At 34.7% G+C, this 20807-nt stretch overlaps 3 protein-coding genes and 1 long non-coding RNA gene across 12 annotated transcripts; 3 read left to right on the forward strand and 1 right to left on the reverse strand.

Annotated features, from left to right (window-relative positions):
- The first annotated feature begins 292 nt into the window (after positions 1-292).
- LOC105135799 (zinc finger (Ran-binding) family protein) lies at positions 293-5952 on the forward strand. Of its 4 annotated transcripts, XM_011040837.1 has the most exons (10): positions 295-809; positions 960-1077; positions 1215-1561; positions 2369-2485; positions 2666-2782; positions 2951-3067; positions 4037-4153; positions 4849-4941; positions 5015-5107; positions 5184-5952. In XM_011040837.1, exons 1-10 carry the CDS (start codon positions 439-441, stop codon positions 5293-5295), a joined length of 1602 nt encoding a protein of 533 aa, XP_011039139.1. In that variant the 5' UTR covers positions 295-438; the 3' UTR covers positions 5296-5952. The 4 variants fall into 4 exon arrangements, with proteins under 4 accessions (XP_011039140.1, XP_011039141.1, XP_011039142.1 ...); XM_011040838.1 differs by lacking the exon at positions 5015-5107 and having other exon boundaries at positions 293-809; XM_011040839.1 differs by lacking the exon at positions 2369-2485 and having other exon boundaries at positions 293-809.
- Positions 5953-8667: 2715 nt separating this feature from the next.
- On the forward strand, positions 8668-14816 carry LOC105135801 (protection of telomeres protein 1b-like). Of its 6 annotated transcripts, XR_844250.1 has the most exons (12): positions 8812-8902; positions 9001-9075; positions 9187-9323; positions 10062-10248; positions 10886-10950; positions 11070-11158; positions 11620-11904; positions 12026-12102; positions 12216-12274; positions 13165-13314; positions 14366-14639; positions 14676-14816. XR_844250.1 is itself a non-coding variant. In XM_011040842.1 (10 exons), exons 1-10 carry the CDS (start codon positions 8779-8781, stop codon positions 14579-14581), a joined length of 1389 nt encoding a protein of 462 aa, XP_011039144.1. In that variant the 5' UTR covers positions 8668-8778; the 3' UTR covers positions 14582-14649. The 6 variants fall into 6 exon arrangements, 1 of the variants encoding a protein (XP_011039144.1); XR_844249.1 differs by lacking the exon at positions 9001-9075 and having other exon boundaries at positions 8668-8902; positions 14366-14645; positions 14684-14816; XR_844246.1 differs by lacking the exon at positions 9001-9075 and having other exon boundaries at positions 8668-8902.
- Positions 9346-9934, forward strand: LOC105135800 (uncharacterized). Its single transcript, XR_844245.1, has 2 exons — positions 9346-9464; positions 9726-9934. It is a non-coding gene; the product is annotated as an uncharacterized LOC105135800 (long non-coding RNA).
- Positions 14817-15469: 653 nt separating the features above from the next.
- LOC105135802 (ERAD-associated E3 ubiquitin-protein ligase component HRD3A-like) lies at positions 15470-20807 on the reverse strand. The gene is made up of 6 exons (XM_011040843.1): positions 20220-20807; positions 19638-20129; positions 18700-18915; positions 17426-17749; positions 17072-17314; positions 15470-16167 (listed from the first exon to the last, which is right to left on the reverse strand). Exons 1-6 carry the CDS (start codon positions 20778-20780, stop codon positions 15955-15957), a joined length of 2049 nt encoding a protein of 682 aa, XP_011039145.1. The 5' UTR covers positions 20781-20807; the 3' UTR covers positions 15470-15954.

A 20807-nucleotide genomic window follows, 5' to 3' on the forward strand; every position in this document is an offset into this window, starting at 1 on the left:
ATATAAAAATAAATTTTAAGATATTAAATTTGATATAATTAATAAATAACATAATATTTATAAAACTTTTATAATTTCTAGAAAATATTTTCTATCCAAAATTAAAAAAAAATTCTAAAAATCAAGCTAAATTTTTTTAATTAAAAAAAATTATTGGCTAACTTTTTTATAATAAATAAATACATAAAAATTTAAAAAATAACTTTAAAAACTATTTTTCAAAAAATAAATACATCCTAAAATTTAAATTGAAATATACTACAATTTAAAAAAAAAGTCACAAAAAAAGTCACACGCGCCTTATAGGTTATCCCCATCACACAAGTATCAGCCGCGTGTGTACCGCAGGTCATCTTCATTCTTCAGTGCTTGCTTGCTGCCATTTTGCCTATCCGAAAACTCTGCGAAACACCATTCTCCTTTTTCTATCTTCCACCAATGTCATCAGCGTCTAAATTCGTAAACTTTGGCACCTCGCTCTTCCTTCGTACAACTAATAACGGCCATCCCCACAAAACCATCTCCTTTAAACCCCTCCCTTCCCTCCAATTCCACCTCTACTGTTCGTCTTCCACTGCAGCCACAGCGACCACAGATGATGATATCATAGAAACCTTGAACTCCCTTCAACAAGAAAATAAACAAAAACAACATCCATGGCCGGAGTGGGTAACTTTTGTTGATAAATTGAAGACCAGGGGTTACTTCATGGAAACTTCAGAGGATGAAAATATTATTCCTTACACTGATTTGAATCAGTTAAGGGATGGTTGTCTTAGCTTTGCTCGTGACAGATATGATGTTCTCAAGTAAGCCACCTTTTTTCTCCAGTTGGATTTGAAATTTGATTAGTGGTATGAAATGAAGGGAAGATTAAAAGATTGAGAATTTAGTTCTCAGATATTTGAGAATCAAGAAATGTTTATTGGGTCTTGAATTTTTTTTTTTAACTTATGCAGATCATTGTCTATACCTGATATTCAAACAGTTGTGGAGAGTGGATGTCCTAATATTCTTCGAAAAGTTGTAAATTCAGCTAAAAGAATGAGAGCTTACGTGCAAAAGGATGAAGAGGATGTATGTTTCTTTTGCTTGTCTTTTTTATACTTTGTTCCTGAATTGTTTGTGATTGAAAAAAAATGCGTTCTTTAGAAATTTTCAAATGTCAGAAGGCTGTGTTTTGTATACTGTTAAAAACTCGTGCTTGCTTGCAGGCTTGTAGTGCTTGTATTCATCGGGGTTGTTGTGATAGAGCTTATGTGATACTAAAGAGTAAGGAAGCAGAGGGTCGTACCATAGACATAGTGCGGGTCTTAATGTTCCATGCACTGGATCCCAATGTTATTTCAGAAGGAGAGAAATCTCCTGGCAGTGAGCTTATTGAAGCGTCTGCAAGGAAGCTGCTTTCTGAGTTGGTTGAATTGAGTGAGACACCCCATGATCCTGCACTACCAAAGCGTACTCCCAAAACTCCCGATAAGAAGGAGCGAGTTGTGAATTTCACGGGTGGCATACTGCGTGAAAATGTTGAAATGAAGAAAGGAGATTGGATATGTACCAAGTAAGTTCCAATAGGAAAATAATTAAATTTAGCTCTTCAAGTTTTTTCCCATATAACTTGATAACTCAGCATATTCTTGAATAATGTAATCAAAGGATAATCTTTCCTTCATGCAAAAGTGGTCACAGTTCGGATGACCAATCCAACTTGATGCTCCTTAATAGCTTATGTAGATGCATGAGCTCATTAGGAATTGAATTTGTTTGGTGTGCACATTAGAATTCCATTATCTTTTTTTCTTCTTTTTTTAATTTTCGTGGGATTTTTCATTGATACCACCAAAGAATTATGGAGACTGTTTTGGAATTCAGGTAAAGGTTCCTTTGTTCTCATATCTTTTTGGTAACGCCAACCTTGACCAATTAGTTTGGTTTATAACAGTTTTTGGATGATGTACTCATGTTGCGTCTATTTTGGATAGCACTGTAGTTAAAACATGTAGGTAGGGGTGGTGCATTCGTGCTCGAATGTGTGTGCGCTAGAGTTTTCTCCATTTGCACAAGGAAATACTTGCATGTGGATGGCAATATGTTTCTGAAGCCAGAACTTATTATATATGTGTTGAAATGCGAAGAGCATCACCAAAACATTAGTAATTTGAATCAGAAGTTATGACAAACTATTCTGTGTTTTATTTTCTTGGTAAGGTGATCGGTGCTGGGAAAATAGATGTTGCACTTTATCAATGCCACATTTTCTCTTGCTTTTAATTGAGTGTTTATATGCATCTATAGACACCAGACATGGTGTGACAATCCACTTAAAAAAATGCATTTTGTTATTGATATCCTTGATATGTTTTTGCAGATGCAACTTTATGAACTTCACTAAAAATAAAAGATGCCGAAAATGTGGTGAACAAAGTGCAAAGAAGGATGGTGATGACTCTATTGAAGTTAAGAAAGGAGATTGGATATGCTCCGAGTAAGCTACCTTTAATCTTATTTTCTTTACCTTGTGATAGATTGTTGCATTTTATCAAGGCCACATTTTCTCTTGCTTTTAATTGAGTGTTTATATGCATCTACAGACACCAGACATGGTGTGACAATCCACTTAAAAAAATTGCATATTTTTGTTGACATCCTTCATATGTTTTTGCAGATGCAACTTTATGAACTTCGCTAAAAATAAAAGATGCCGAAAATGTGGTGAACAAAGTGCAAAGAAGGATGGTGTTGACTCTTTTGAAGTTAAGAAAGGAGATTGGATATGCTCTGAGTAAGTTACCTTTAATCTTATTTTCTTTACCTTGTGATAGATTGTTGCACTTTATCAATGCCACATTTTCTTGAGTGTTTATATGCATCTGCAGACACCAGACATGGTGTGACAATCCACTTAAAAAAATTGCAAATTTTTATTGACATCCTTGATATGTTTTTGCAGATGCAACTTTATGAACTTCGCTAAAAATAAAAGATGCCGAAAATGTGGTGAACAAATTGCAAAGAAGGATGGTGATGACTCTATTGAAGTTAAGAAAGGAGATTGGATATGCTCCGAGTAAGCTACCTTTAATCTTATTTTCTTTACCTTGTGATAGATCTTTTCCAGTTTCTTTTTTTTTTTTTTTGTGTTCTTGATAGTATCAGAGGAAATGAACAAATGTTTGAACCATGATTGATTTTACTATCATAGCCATTAAATGATCTGTGCTGTTCTTTGTTGGTCCAGTTTCATTATGCCTTTGGAGTTCCTTTACCATATTTAGGAACCCATTTATTCATCTAGAAGTTTTTTTGGTACTATTTTTGTCTCCATTAAAGCCATTTTCGGTTTAAAGAATTTCAAGGGGCATTTGGTTTTCTTATAAATCTTCATGCAACTTTAATGATCTTTTGATTTTTTATGACTTTTCTGTTCTTTTTAATTATTTTGAGTAAAAAAATTGATTTGTTAATTCAGGAACCTATAATGTTGTTCAATATGGATGAGTGTAAATCTCACAGTATCATGAGATCTAGGGGCCTCCTCTTAGCTCAACAATCTCAATGGCTATCCCATGTTTGAGTTGTAAAGATGGAAGACTAAGAATAGGCATGATGTGGACCAAATGAAGCAATTTGTAAACCTACTTGACAGGTTATAGAAACTAGAGGGAGGTATTTGTAATTATATTACACTGCAGGGAGGTCAATGGTAAACCAAATTTAAGGAAAAAAATCGCTAGGAGGCCAATGAAGTTAACCCTCTAGTTATTACATGTTTAGCATTTCTTACCTGTTGGCTGCATTTAAGAAAATCACCCTCTCCGTTTATATCTGATCCCCCAAGGAATTCCAATTGATGCTTTTATTTTGAATTGTAGCGTAATAACATATAAACTCCATTTTATGTACGGGAGTCAATGTTACTATTGTCACAGATGATGGTCTAACATACTCTTCTCTACAGTGTCGTAAACCTATTGCGTCTCGTATCACATCCCTTGTCTAGTTCAATCCATTAACTGGTATGTTCCACTTTTTGCAGGTGTGAATTCTTGAATTTTTCTAGAAATATAAAATGCCTAAAGTGCAAAGCAGATGGCCCAGAGAGGGTCACCGTGGATAATGTGGAAATGAAGAGGGGGGATTGGAATTGTACCAAGTATGTTAGCCTTGTTCTTTGTCCTACTGATAAGTGCAATGTACATATATACAATTGACATTGTGATTCTAGCATACGAGGAGAAATTATTGTGTTCTTCACCCTAATGAGATTTTTCTTAATGCTTTTGAAAGTATGAAAGCCTGGTACTCTTAAAGAGGTGGTTGTGAATGTTGTGGCAGGGCAGTTCTTTCTACCTTTTATCTTAAACACAATATGTGTCTGTCTTTTATATTGGTAGCATATTACTGCCCCAATGAAATTGTTTTTGTCTCCCTGTTGTGAGGCTTCTTGATTTATGACATACCAGCATAATTTCATAGATAGTTTTGTCATTAATAATGCTGACCAACTTCTTTTTTTTTTTTTTTTTGAGTGGATGGTTAAAGAAAATTTATCTTATGAAAGAATGCACAAATACATTTAAAAACAATTTAATAAATGGTATATTCTCCCTACAAACCACTACCATTTAAATCCCTTGTCTACAGTAAGTGTTATGTAAATAAAAAGGATGCATGGAAAATAAAAGAAAAACCTTTGAAGATGTGTTCCAGCTTTAATATCATCTTTGTTTGTCTGTCTTGAAAGTTATCAACTTTTCCTGGGATTTTATTTCGTTATTTTTTTTTTCCATTTTATTGTCTGTACTTCTGAAAATTTTTCTGTTCATGTCACTTGGTTTCTGTTTGCAGGTGTGGGTTCATGAATTTTGCTAGCAATAAGACATGCTTGCGTTGTCTTGATCCACGCCCTGAAAGAGACACTGGAGAGTGGAACTGCCCATCGTGAGTCTTGCTCTTTCATGATTGAGTTTGTTTTACAGGATAAGATCTAACTCTCTGGTTTCCGTTTCTGCAGGTGCGACTTCTTAAATTTCACTAAGAATAAAGTCTGCCTAAAGTGCAATTGTGATCGCCCCAAAAGAATGGGTGGAGAGTGGCACTGTCCATCGTGAGTCTTCGCTGCTCTCATCATTGTGTCTTTCAGGAAAAGATCTATTGAACTATTTTGCTTTCCGTTTCTGCAGGTGTGACTTCATGAATTTCAGTAGGAATGCAGTCTGCCTAAAGTGCGATTGTAAGCGCCCCAGAGAAGCAATAAACGAGTATGAAGAACAGATGTGGAAGAGCCCTTATTAAGTAGAGTCATTGCATGGTACAATAATTACTCGATCCCTAACATTCAGGGTGTCATGTTTGCAAAATTCAATGTCTTTTGGAAGAGGAAGCAGCAGCAAGAGGAAGGATTTGGCAGTTGCCGGCTGCTTAAGATTGAATAACTTGGGAGGTTTTTATCATGTTAGCGTATTTAATGCCTTTCATTTTGGTACCTTGGATCCTTTTTCTTTTTCTCCCCTTCATAGAACATTCTGATATAACTTCACCTTTTGAGAATCATCTTCAAGTGTAGCTCAGTGTATCAAAGTTGGAGTTTGCTTGGAAGGAATTTAATGAGATGGTGGGAAAAGGATGACATGATGTTGAGTTTGATTCTGATTGCTTGGAACAGACAAGCAGATTAACCATGGCGGTCCCGTAGAATGGGGTGTAGGATGGGGTATCTTGGCTGCTGCGTGGCATCTTGCAACTCAGGCAGAGGAAACGCCCATAAAATCATCTTTTAATCTAGATTGATGTTCAAGTTGACTCAAGAATAAATATCATTTGCTAAATTGTGAGATGTCATCATTGTTATCTCAAAATCTAAATCCTCATTTCTTTTCTAAAATAGTTCAGAATCTTTACAATGCAACTTGAAATCCATACATTGAAATGTAGCAGTTTCGAGTTATTTTATTTTAGTGAAGCTAATAGGTGCCTTTATACAGTAATTAGCTGGTAGTAATGATGATGATGATGATGATGATGATGATGATGAGAAAATATTGCAGCAATGAAAGGTCTTTTGGCTTTTCATGGACTCTTTTCCTTCATTCATTTTTACTGTTAAGCTCAGAATAAAGTGAAGAAAATATGGGTGAATTCAGTTATGTGTGTGTGTGTGTAAAGCTATTTTTCTTGTTTTTTATAAATTTAAAATAAGATATAAATTTATGACACTAACTATGAAAATATTAAAGAAAAAATATTTTAATCTTATACATTGCTAAAAAGAGCTACATATAAAAGAAAAAAAACTGTATTGTTCCTTTAAAAAAAAAACTTGTAAAAAAAACTTGTGGTGAAGAAATTCTAAAATGTGTTTCCAAACACAGTATAAATTTGAAAAACAATTTATGGCTTTCCGTATGTCTTGTATCTTCTATCGTTAATTCGAAATGAGATATTCAACTCATTTTTTTTTTTTTACTTATACTTAAAATAGTTTTTCAAGTATGATGATAATTTCCCAATAATAATAACTGAAAAGATTCACTCAGAATAATTCATTAGATGTGAATATTATGCAGGATAAATTAAAACTTGATGTAATTTTTTAATCCAATTATCTTGAAATCAAGAATTTTATAGAGGATGAATTGTTTTCATGGCATCAACTTCACTGTTAAAAAAACTAGTTAACTCTAAGTTAATATATATCTAATATATCAAATCATATTAAAATTTGAAAATTAGTAAAATTGGTTAAATTTGTTTAAATTCAACAAAATCATATTGATTTTACAGGTTTAAAAAAAATATAAAATTGTACATTCTGGTAATCTATATCTTAATATTTTTATTGTTTTAAATTTATATCTTATAAAATTTGTACAATTTAATAATCAAGGGCTTGATTTTTACTATAATTATTATAATTTCTTTAACTACACAAGTTATTTGTGGATCTCATTTCTGTAAAATTAAAATACATATTCATTTTTCATAACTTTTTAGGTAAATTATTAACATATCAATTGATATATTACTATATTTTAGCTACAAATATATAAAATAAAAGTTATAAATTAAAATGCTTAATCCTTACTATCTATCAAAATTTAAAAAAAACTCATTTCTTGTAAATAACAAAGTAAGTGTGTCGCTTTGTTTAAAAATAAAAGAATCAATATAAATAAAATAAAAGTGTTTACACTTTTTTATTATTTATTTTAATTGTATTATATTATTAACTACTATTGCAAAAAAAAATATTAATTCAATGAAAAATATATATTGCATGCAACCAAGCAATTAAAATGGGATGTTAGCTTGAGATTGTTGTTCAAATTAATTGTTTGGTGTCATACAATATTTGCATAATAACAAAATCACCACTCACACCTGTGGTTTATTTATTTATCTTTTTTTTTTATGAGAGTTGCGAATTTAAAGTATTATTGCAATTATTGTCAATATTGCAGCCTTAACTCACTAATAGCCGCGACTGTGATTCTTCATTGCATATGTTGAAAAGATTATTTTTTTTTAGCCACACCTTTTCAATTAATATTGTTTATAGCTCTTAAAATTTTATTTTTTTAAAAAGAAAAATCATGTTTTGTTGTATTAAATGAAATAAATTCTACAATTTAACGTTTTTATGTTGTCTTGTGAACAATCATGAACAATCATGCTACTTGTATCATAAATAAATAAATAAAAACATATACATATATTTAATTCAAGAATTCTAGAATTATTATGCCAATAAATATAAAAAATAGTTTTAAAAAGTTTATTCAACTCGTTTAGCTATGAGTTAAAAAAAATTCTTTTCTAACACAAAAAAATAGAAGTGTAAATATTATCCATATGTGTTTTCATATCAAGTAAAATTTATAATTGTGAATAAAAATATCAATACTTATATATACTAAAATAATTTAAAGATAATACACATTAATAAAATTTTATAAAATCTTATTTTAATTTCTAATCTAGTGGATAATATTGTAATTGCTTCAATGAAACATCATTTTCTTTAGCTTTTATACAACAATTGTTAAAAAAATAATATAATAAAAAAAGAAAAAATTACAAAATGAGAAAGATGAAAATTTTAAAAAAATATAAATAGATAAAGTGTAAAGTAATAAATATTTCAAGTGTAAATAATAAAAAATAATATTTTCTTTGAAAAAAATGTAAAGAAAAAAACTATTTTTTTTACAAAAAATGAAGATAAGAAAAAATAAGATCAGTGTGATTGCAATAAAAAAATTGAAAAAAAATTACAATTATATCATTTGTCCTGGAAAACACAACTGTTTAGTTTATGTATATGTTAACATTGAACAATTGATTGGAAAACAATTGAAATTCTATTATCTAGTGTTTGTTTTATAATTAATTAAAAATATTAAATAAATTTTTTTAAATATTTTTGATGATTTTTTATTTTAAAAACAACTTAAACCGAAATGCCAGAACAATGAATATAAGGTGATTGGTAACTGTTATATGAGAAAACAAAACACGCTTCGTTAGAATAATAATAATAAATAATTTTATAAATTATTTATAAAATAAATTTTTATCATTTTATAACAAATGAATGACGTGTATCCTCCTCTATCTCCACTTCTTTTCAAACGGACTCTTAACGAGGATAAAATTGTAAAACATCCTTCAAATTGAATCCTCATGAAAAAATTGCGTCTCCCTCCATCCACAAAACCCTAAAAATATAGAGAGAGCACATAACAGGCACGGTAGGGAGTGTGTGAGAGAGAGGAACAAATGGGAGAGAGAGACGACTACAGGTTTCTGAAAATAAAAGACGCCATTTCTGCAATAAACCAGAAAGTCAATCTAATCGGCGTCGTTATCGAGCTCGGTTTCCCCAAAACCACCAGAGGAACCGGTACGGCTACCTTTTTATTTCTTTACAAAATCTCCTAATTCATTTTTTCTTCATTTAATTAAAAAAAATGATTTTGAGTGGCCATGATGAAATTAAAGGCCGGACTTACGGCCGCTACCAGAAAATTATTTTTTTCATGGTTGGCGGGAGATTGATGAACTTCTCAAGCTAAGGTGTCTGTTCTGAGCCACTTTTTTTTTCCTTTTAATTTTTACAATTTCTTGTTCATATTATGGACTTTTTATTTCCAGTATACATGTTTACGAATTGGTTACTGCTTGCAGATTATTTTTGTTCAGTGAAAATAGTTGATGAATCATACCCGAAGCCTGGAATTTCGGTCAACTTTTTCATGGCACACATGGAAAATCTGCCTAGTGTTGGGTCACCTGGAGATATAATTCAGCTTTCTCGTGTCGTGGTAGACATACATGATCTTATGTAGTATAAAAATACTCCAATGTTAGTATTTTTTATTTGCATTAGGATTACGGATATGCCTAAGTCTTTCCGCAGCAGATGGAAAAACTGAAACTTTTACCTTCTCGTTTCCCACCCTAATGCTTTCTTCTCTTCTTCGCCTGTTTCCAGTAGTTGTTTTTCTTAGTTGCGTGCTCTAGAACATTTGTGAAATTCGATGGAATAGGGAATGTGGGAAGGAGAGGGTGACTTTTATTTGCTTCTTTATAGATCTCTTGTTTCTTGGTGAATTGTGATATTCAGTAGTTCAACAATCGGATTAAGATGGTTATAATTTGGGTTGATCTTGGCATTTAGTTTGTGTCTAGTTTGACATTGTTGATTAAATTGTCAACTCTAATAGCTAAGTGAACCTGCACATCTGGCATGGAATTTCATGTGAAGTGTTACATTATAGATTTGGTTTGTTGAAGAATATTAAGTTGAATTTTTTTTTAAGGGAATTGAAGCTGCTTTTGTTTTATTTTTTGATAGATACTCCATATTGTAATAGGGTGAACGCCTATCATTTGGCTTTGGTTTCTGATAATTTAAATGAAATTCCTGTCTTTTCTCTTTTTCTAGATATTTGTTGTCTTTTAGGTTAAAACTGGTGTTATTCATACTTGTAGGACCTCTTATGAACTTAATGGTGTTTAACTTCTGGCATGCTGAAATCTATGGCATTTTTTTTTGGCAGATGAAAACTCACAACGATGGTGTCTATGCTCTTTTCAATAAAAAATTTTCTTCTTTTGCGTTATATGAAGGAAAAAATGGTGAAGACTTCCTACCATATCAATGTTCATTATTTCGTCCAAGAGACCATGACTCGAAGTTTATAGCAGGCATGAGAAAATGGTTGGTTGACTTTCATGTTGATGAAGGTACACTTAATTGATGAGGAAAAAAAATCATTTTTGGAATATATATTTGCATCAATAAATTGCAGTTAACAGGTAACTTGTGTTTTGTTGATAACCAAAATTAAGTGTTCTGATTCTCATTAAGATTAACTGTTTGTAATCACGAGATTATTGGAAAAGATGTGGTTTTGGATTTTGAGGATTTCTAAACAAGTAAAAAAGTGCATGTTCTATGATTCATGAAAGAAATGATGTCAAGGAGTAAATCATTGAGGGTTGATGTTTATATGCACTTCAGCCCTCTAACTCCAATGAGTAAGGTGATGTATAAGGTCACAAGCATTCACCAAAATTTTGTGGACTGGGCATGAGTCTAACCTTAATTTGATATGACATACTCTTGGGTCACTGTTTTATTTGCATTCTGATGTCAGCATTGTTTTTCTACATATCCCAGCATCTTTTTAATTGGAATCATAACCGAGATGCTTGACTTCGAAGCACGGATGTATTGTGTGTGTGTGTGTGTGGAGGGGGGGGGTTGAATTCGTTAGGTATTCATGCATATGGAAGCCATCCATCGTTTGCCAGAATACTTTGCTTCAAATCATGCCTGTTATCATCGTAAAAAGCTTTTTTAATGTTTTGTTTTTGATAGGAGTAAATACTTTCTCCTTCCTGAGAGAGATGAGGGAAGGACAGCATGCTAATTTGGTGTGCAAGGTGAGCCTAGGATTTTTTGTATCCTTATATACATATGGGTAACTAGAGTGGACCTTAATTTTTCTCTGCAATCCTTTTCATTATTCCTACTGCTGATAAATGGTTCTCACCTTGTTAAGATACTTCATGTTTGTGAGATTGCCAAGAATGAGTGGATGGTGCTTGTTTGGGATGGAACAGATTCTCCACCAATCAGCATTAATACAAAGTGAGTTGATATGAGCCAACATGTTAGAGCTGTGGATATTTACTTTATTTATTAGTTATTTTAGAGCACAGCTATTGCCATTGGATTCTTTATTCCATCTGGGTTTTGTTAAATTATGATTCTAATTAAAAAACATGGGTTTGTTCACTGTTTGTTCTCCTACTCTATTTACATTTTTTTTTCTTTCTCTTTCATGCCCTTTGATCATTTTGGGCTTGATTTTGAGTCTGAACTTTGGACTTTGGGTGTTTTTGGACATTGGGATTTGGTTTGGGTTTTGGACTTTGAGATTTTTTGATTTTTCACTTGGGCTTTTCTGTTTGTGTTCTGTTATTTTAATATACTGATATGGTTCTTATCCAGATATGATTATTTTTTCATGTTCTTTTTGTATATTTGTCATTATTCCCTGATAGTCATTATAAGAATTGCTGATGTAGTTATTCTGAATTGAATCACAGTCCAGAGCACAAAATGGATGAACAACTTCCTTTACAGTTGGAACCCTCGCCTCCTTTGTCTAGAGATTTATTATGTACATTTCCTACTGTTGGAACGATATTACGGGTAATCATCGACAAAGTCAATCAGAAGCATGTTCTCCACCTGCTCAATACAGGTGAATGGGTAAAGTTCATCGGCATACTCTGTGAAGTGCATGCAGGACTGTGGCGTGGGGTGTTGACACCTTTCACAAAGCTTAGATATTTGTCAAATGAGGACCATTTTGTCTTAGCGTGCCAGAGGTATTTATATGTTTGTGTATATAATACATATTTCAAATATAAGTGCAATTGAACATTGCATGTTTTTAATGGAGAATTCAAAATTGATATTGCTTCTCCTTTATATATCCATGTAAGTAAGGTCATACAATGAGCGTTTGTCACTGAAATTAGGGCGCATCCCATATTGGTGCTTTCCATGGTGTTCACAAATTACAGGTTTGACATTGTTGACTTCTTATATAATTTCCGTGTTTGCTTCATTTTCTCTATGCTTAGAAGCTCTATGATGGTGATGATTTATTCACACGTGTCCTTCCCCCCCTATTCAGAGGTTGACTATGACCACATGCCATTTGTTACGTTAATGGATGTTCTCACCTATTCAGAGGTAGGATATTTGTCTGTATGCTAACTAGTTCATTTTCATGTTTTCAGATGATGCCTATTAATGTTAACTTTCACAAACAATAGCATCCCTCCCCACTTTTTGTTGGACTGTTCTTCCTCAGCCAGGGGATTGTTTTGTGGTCACTCTCCTGTAAGAGAATTAGTGCCATAATAAAATAGAAAATAATCACCAATAGCAACAGTAATTGCATTTTTAAACTGTTCATAGCAGTGGCCATGGTCCAGTGCAATGTTAAAACTTCCAGCCTTTATAATTTCACGTGAAAAAGAGGAAGGTATGTTACCGAGGTTCTCCCCCTCCATCCTTCTGGCTTGAAACAGGATGTTTTGGGGAGTTTTAATTGAAGTCTTTTCTATACTAAATGAACCATGGTGCCCTGGCCTTTTGTGGTTTTGTTGTTCTTTTTTCCTTTCAGGATACGATTTACTAGAATTAAAATTAGCCTGCAAAAGTTGGCACTTCAGATTTCTGTGTTGAAATATTAATCCTACAAACTAAAGTAGGTGATTCTAGAAATTTTTGGAGATGCACCTGGCTCTTGGTTTTTAAGGCAGTGGCAAGAGTGTTCTCTGTTTGTGTTTTTCATGTTTAGGCTGTCAGCTGTTGCAATTTTGTCAAGCATTAGGCTGGCATCTCAACACATTAGAAAATACTTCTAGCACAAGATAGAGGCTGGCATCTCAACACATTAGAAAATACGTCTAGCACAAGATAGTTCTTTTGGGCGATGACAGTGAGCCGGCCAAACATTCCTGTAAATGATAAATTCCATTTTGATGGAAAATAGAAGCTGGCTTAGGGAACACAAAAAAGGGAATATGTGGGCTACAGACAGCTTGACATCACTTGCCTGACTTCAAACCTTGCAGGCAACTGCTAGATTCAAGTGCATAATTAGAGTAGTGGCTGCATTTCCATGGCGTGCTGAGGACTTCTCTCATTGTGGGACGTACAGAATTAGACTAACCATAGAGGATCCAACCGCCAGAATTCATGCTTTCATCTATGCTGAAGATGGGGTACAGACATTCTCTTACTACTACTCAACCTGCTATTATCTTGACAATATTGGCATATTATTCATGTAATCATGCATGTGAGTATAATACCTTGATATATCATTTATATTTCTCAATTGATATATGATGCACCACCCATTTTAGTTGTCTGTTAATCTAAACAATAGAAGTTTTAATTTATCTTTTAAATTAAATGAATATAAAATTAAGCACTCATTGAAAATAAATAATCTAAAACTTTAACATAAAAGTTTTAATTTTTTGCAATTTAGAAAAAAAAAAGATAAAATTTTGGTTGTTTTGCATAATGAACAAAAAGTATGAGATTGGTTATATTGTAGTGAATTTTTCTTTTTGTGCACATTGATCCGGATAAATTACCGGGTCAGGTTGTCCAGGGACATGTTGGTTAGCCCCCTTTATTTGATAGGATAAAGCACCTTTTGCACCACCTTTTTAATATATAAGATCTGCGGGAGAGGAGAGTGGAGTAGCCGACTTGAAATAGAAAAAACCTGAGTCGAAGTGATAAGAGTGATTCAACGTCATAACAACTTATAAAGTGTTTTAACTTCTAACAAAACTGGAGGAATGATCCTTGTAGCTGATTCTAATTGGTTTAGGATGGGGGGACGGGTAAGTTTTTTTTTTTTTGTTCTTTTTTCTGCATGTGATTGTGGGTAAGTTAAGTTGAGCTGGAGTCAAGAACTGAGTATCTTTCCTTGTAAAGGCTAGGTTTACCTTAATTTGTTTTGGTAGAAACTACAGTTTATTGCTAAATGCAAATATTTCTTGATTGAAATATGTGAAAGTAATATGTTTGTTAAAAAATGGGTAAAAGAAGATTCCTTTAAGAGCCTCAACAATATATGCTCTTGTATCATCTGTTCCTCATTTCATCTGACGGAGCAGCATACATGACTACTTTCTAATGAATTATTTAAAATTCTTCAATGTGGTGGTCAAAACTGGTTTAATGTTCTATAATCTACAGTGGTTTTTGCTCCTCATGTGACCAAGCTTTATATTTTGCCATCTTCATCCTTGGTAGGAGAAATTTTTTGACGGTAACCCGTCAATTGCTGAGTTGACAAGGAAGCGAGACAAATTGCTTGGAGTGGCTGCAAATAATGATGGCAAGGGAGCCAATCCTGCGTCCAGAAATCCACCATGGGTGCAGTGTTGCTTGAAATCCTATTACCTAGACAAAAATGACATTTGGGGAAGTAGGCAATATAGAATTTTCGGTACCAGGCTTGTGGATTGAGGAGTTTCACAGAGAGTCAGCTACTGGTTGATATGCTGCCATTGTTTAATGTATTGTGCTGTTATTCTGAATAATGTGTATGAGGGATTCCCTGTAGTTAGGATTTTAAAACTGTCTTGAGCAATCTGTATTTGTAAATAGTTTGGTAGCCTTACCATCACATACTCTGCTTAGGGTTTGTAGGAGCTGCTCCGAGCCAGTGAAGTTCTATTTATAATATAAAATTTCCATGTAATAGAGTGGTGTTATTATTATATATATTCATAGTTTTGTAAGGGATGATGTCTATTTCTGAGGCGTTGCAATTGAATCATGAATGCTTCATATGCCAAGTGAAAATAAACATGCGAGGGGCGGAGGATCGATCTCAGCACACGCAAGCCCAGAATGCGTGCCAAAGGCTGTGGTAATGCTTGACTCCTTTCGTTGACTTGATTTACCATGTATTTACACAATGTTTTTAGTTTATTGTATTTCTTTATAATGTCTTAGTAACTCCTTGTGTTATTGGGTTAAAACTAAAAAAATTGTTGTTTGTTTTGAACACTTAACCAAATTTACGGCGACAATTTTCTCTTTCACAGTTTGAAGATGAAAAAACAGGGGGATGAACCTAAAAAAAACAGAGGATGAAGGAGGCGCGTGTAATTTAGGTTCATAACTAAAGATGTTTTATAAACATGAAGATCTGCTGCTTTTTCCAAGCTGAAAGACTCCCACGTCTTGCACAATTGTAATTCGAGTGAAACTGAAAACCAAGGCTAGAAAAGCAACTGATGAAAAGTAATTGGGAGGTTCAAAATCAATAAAAGGAAAATCATGCGCTCACTATAGGGAAAGCTTGCTGATGAAATAACAAAGAGAATGACCACAGCTTATCCAGAGAAAGGGGAAACTAGTCAGCTTGATATTCATTTTGCGGCCAGGAGAAAAAGGACACTAAGATCAGTTTTGGCTATTGGTTGCACAACATTACCCCGAAATCCTTGCTCATCACAAGCAGATCCTTGTATGAAACAATGTATCTGTTGAGTAAAACGACTGTTGCACGTAGCACAACAAACATACCTGTCTGCCTATTAAATATGGCGTCAGATAATCCTGTGTTGAATACAATGTTGCCTGAAACAAAGCATGTCTTTCCACATGCGAGACAAAGCATGTCTTATTTCAGCCTCTTCCGTCTCTGTATGGTACAACGTTGCCTGAAACAAGGCATCTGTTTTGATAGAGATCTAAACCCTGTACATAACATTGCAATGTGAATTTTGGCCTCTCCCCAGATGACAACACAACTGCAATATGAACTTTAGCTTTCCACAGATGCGCACTAACAAAACCTTGCATTTCTGAAGATCATGGTGAGCTGCCGACTAATTGAGTGCAGCAGGTGCATGATGGATATGTTGGCCATGTATGTCAACCTCAACAGCAGCATTCCTTCTTTGCCGTTCACGAAAATAGAGAACCGTAAGCAGACAGACAAAAAGAGTAAGTATTGCTGCATTTCCTTCTTCCAGGATAATATTCTCCACCCATGCTTTGATTTTTGGATAGACTCCAGGCAATGAATCAATTACATGTACCTAATATAGAGACAAAGAATCCTTAGACCAGTTAGTCAAAGTATTATAACAAAATTCCAAAACTCAACCCTGACAACCAAACTAATTATGATTGACTACAAGGATCATCTTCTGCCCATGTCCTCCAATAGAAAGCATTATGTCCAAACCTCATATCCATTGGATGAAATATTTTCATAGTGATTTCATGCTGGCTTAAGAAACAGAGGAACAATCTTGCACCAAGTTTCAATATTCTCCATATTGTACTTCTTTTTGGGTAGCATACTAAAGATTTGTTCAGTTCTTCAAAAAGAAAAACCCTTTTCTCCCTCAATTGTTCAGGAAAACATATGAAGAGAACAAAGTGATTGCATTGGTTGGGTGAGCTTCACATGAGATAAAGGCAGTTTCTAGCAAGAAGGATCACCAAAAATAGGCAAAAGTTCACCAAATTTCATAGGAATCTGAGAAGCTATGAGGAAGAAAAAAAAAAAGAACATCCATCCTTGTGATGATATGATTCTTGCGTCAACATTCTAATTTTCTGCCACAGAAAACCACAAGAGACCCAAGGGATGGGGAGTTTCTGATCAGCGACGAAAACATGCTATTTCAAGCAGTAAACTACATGATTTTAATGATTTAATAAAATGCATATCAGGTACTCATTATTCATTTCTTAACTTTTGTGAAGATGCATGTCCCAACAAGTTTTAGCAAGTTAGGACTATATTTTCCAGTGGTTATAATACTCAGAACATCAAAACAATCACTGGAAACATTTAAGAGGGCAATAGTGGAGGAAAATGACCAGCTCATGTATACATAGGAATTCTGATCAATTGATAGAAGCAGATGTCCATCTAATTTTCACTTCTATACTTAAAGAAGACAAGCATGAAAAGCAGATAAATAAACTGACCATGAAACTGTCTGCGTGGTTCTTTCTTATCCACAAGCTTGCAAGGGCTAGTGTGACAGGTAACTTTGCTGCAGGATCGATCTCAAGAGCTTGGTCATAGTACCGCTTAGCAAGATGAAGGTCAAGTGGAAGTCCTTCACCATGTTCATGCATGTAACCAAGATTGAACATAGCTTGTGCATTAGATTGCGATTTGGCATGCATGTAAGCCTCTGCCGCTCGTTCATAATCCCTCTCAGTACCCTAAGAAAAGGAGGAAAGAGTTAAGGAAAGTTTTAGGATGAAAAAACTATTCAGAAAATGAACCAAAAAAACAACCAAAAACATCGAAATTGTGAAAGACAGGTCACGTACCCTGCCATAGTAATATGCATCACCAATAAGCAAAGCAGCATGTTCATTGCCCTGTTCTGAAGCTTGCCACCACAAAGAATGGGCACGCTGGTGTCTTTCTGAGTCTGTACAAAACCCCGATTCCCCCATACACATGCTACCCTCTGCATATTTGTCAAGAATCCATGCAGCATTACTTTGTGCAATTTCATAGCCCAGCTCAGCCATCCTTGAATACAACAGGAATGCTTTGCCCACATCACCTTTTAGGTATGACTCCAATGCCCATCTAGACAAGGAGTTCCACGGGCCCCGTTCCGCTACTAGTTTGTATAATGCAGTAGCCTGGAAAAAAGTAAAGCTTTCTTGTAAAATGAATGGATACAAGTGTTGGCACATTTCAAAACTGTTTGCAACATACACCAATAGAGAGAAGTGCAGGGTCAAAAGGAAAATATCTGATCCCACAATCTCACTTCATCCATAGGAAGGTGGTGGGATGGCATGCAAATTGATCTCAAATTAAAAGGAGCTGAGAAACATAAAAGAATTCAATGAACAGAAACCAACGACCTACTGTTCAAATTGTATTGGGGAGCTTCCCAAGTTACACAAGTGAGATGATTTAGAGATTAAAGCTTAAAAAAACTCATTCACTCTTGAATTCAAAAGAACAGAAACCTACGACCTACTGTTCAATTTGTATTGGGGAGCTTCCCAAGTTACACAAGTGAGATGATTTAGAGATTAAAGCTTAAAACAAACTCATCCACTTTTGACAGTTCTCCAAAATACTAGATCCCATAGGTCCCAAAAAAACTACCTTGGCAATATACATTATATACTTCAATTGAACTTCTTAGGTATTCAATGTCTTCAGAATGTGGCTCCAATACAGATTTATGGCGGGTCTGCAAGGAATATGATCAATAACCTGACCTAGCAACTAGACTCGCAATAGCTTGCATGGAGATGTTGTTTTGAACTTGGTATTATCTCGCTAAATTTTCCTAATATAAGTGCTTTAATGAACCTAGCAATTATCGACAAAGAGAATGTCCATCAGAAGCAAGGATTCGGAAAGCAGTGAGAAAATAACTGAACAGACACTAAAGCAATCTGGTTGATCCTTCACTAATTGACAGTAGAAGTCTAACACCAACAAAAAAAATTATTAATAAGATATGGAGTTATGGACGCAAAAGGAAAAAGAGAAAGCACACAAAAAGTTCATACACATTGTAGTAAGGAGCTTGGGTAGGAAGAAAATTGAAAGGTAAAGAAACTGAATTTACCATAGGAAGATTCTTTTTAAGCCCCACCCCCATATGAAACATCTTTGCCAGCTGGTAAAATGCCTTTGGTTGACCAGCATTAGCAGCTACTATAAAATACTGGCATGCTAGCCTTACATCTCTCTTTACTCCAATCCCTTTAAGATGCATTACTCCAAGGTTATAGTGCCCACCAGCATCTTTATGGTCAGCAGCCCTCTCAAAGTATTCTTTTGCCTGTAACAAAAAGGAAAAGAAAAAAAGAATGGGCCTGATGCATATTCTGAAACTATCCAATAAAAGAACATTTACCACATGCAGGCAAATACAAAGAAGATACATTAGCGATTTGAGATGAGCATACAGTACACAGACACTGCATTGATACAGAATGTTCAGAGGCTACTCAATCATCACCCCAAAAGAGAATTTGGGGACAGATCCTTCAGCATTTTTTTTTACAATGACTCCTCTCAAAACTCAAACTTGCACCCTTGTGGTTGCAAGGTCAAGACTTTAATCATTTCATGGAAAAATGGCCACTTAAGGTACAAAAGCTCCCATGCATGAATATAAAACAGCTAAAGAAAACCACATCAGGCCCCTAACCTCAACAAATTCTTGATGTAATTGGTGCCAAAATATATCTAGTCAACTAAATCTTAACACAATTATTTAGATATCAAAGTAATCCAAGCCAAGCTATATAAAACAGATTTGAGTATTTAAATAAAAAGATTTCAATGTAAGAGGGGATGAGTAAATTCGCAACTTAATTAGCTGGATCCGAAACTGCAAGCTTGGCCTATCAAACAAATTCAATTGACTAAGGGAATGACCATGTCAAAGAGGAAACCATGCATGACACGAGTAGACCAAATCAGGCAAGCATGCAATCCAGTCTTCTATTTACAAAATATTAACAAAGAAAGCTACATTCAGCAATATGATGAACTTACTTTACTGTAGTTCTTCTTTTGCACTCCATAACCCTTGACATACAAATACCCCATGCCATTATAAGCCGAATAAAGCTGCTGCTTTGCAGCAAGTGTAAGCCATTCAAGCGCTTTAGTATAGTTCCTCTCAACTCCAGCTCCCCGGGCATATATTTCACCAAGAAGCTCCATTGACCTGGGTTCCCCTTTCTCTACAGCCTTTGAAAACCATGCCAAAGCTTTCGCATGATCACGCCTCAATCCTCTCAATCCAAAGTAGTGAAAATACCCAATTTTAAACATTGCTCCCGCATTCCCTTTTTGAGCTTGATATTCCAAAATCTGGAACACGTCGTCATCCTCCCCTCGTGATTTCCTCAAAGCCTCTTTATTCTCCTCGGCCCCATTATGTATCCTAACCGGTTCAATCACAGGAGAATCCTTCGAAATCAAAAAACTATTTACTGCTACTTCTGCTAATTCCGCATATAATTTAACCGCCTTTTCATACATCTGAAAACCAAACAACAATACAAATCATTATAAAAAAAAAATAAACAGTAAATAATCCATTATCAAATCAAGCAAGTTAAATCAGCTCACCAGCTGCCGGTAATACGTGTAGGCAAGAGCTGATTTAGACTGCAAACTGCCTCCATCGGCTGCAAAGTGATGATACAAAAAAGCCTTAGCTTTATCCCTCTCTTTAATTTGCCCTAATCCATACAAAAACCCCAAAACCGATTGGGCATGGGAATTCCCCTTCACCGTCGCCAATTCTTCAATTTCCGCCACTGCTTCCTCCACAACCCTAACCTCACTGTCACTCACAGCCGAAAACATCTTCTCCACGGCGGAGTAGTACTGCTCCATCTCCGGATCGAGTTTCGATGCAGAGGTGGAGGATGTGGTGGCGTCGGGTTCGAAGATCGGTCGCCAGGAGCCAGGGTCCAGTTCGTGTTCGGGTTTGGAATCAGAGTCGCCGAACTCGTCCCACTCGGGTGGAGACTCATTGGGGTCCACATCGGAGGAGGTAGTGGTTGGGGAGGAAGGGATGTCTTTGAGGTCTTCTTGAGAGAGGATGAGAAAGTAAGGGCGGGCGAGGAGAGAGAGTGGGAGGAGAGAGAAAATTAGAAGAGAGAGTGGGAGTTTGTGTCTCTGCATTTTTATTTTATTTTATTTTATTTTCTA

The sequence above is a fragment of the Populus euphratica genome, unplaced genomic scaffold (assembly GCF_000495115.2).
Source record: "Populus euphratica unplaced genomic scaffold, PopEup_1.0 scaffold221.1, whole genome shotgun sequence".
Taxonomy (NCBI): Eukaryota; Viridiplantae; Streptophyta; class Magnoliopsida; order Malpighiales; family Salicaceae; genus Populus; species Populus euphratica.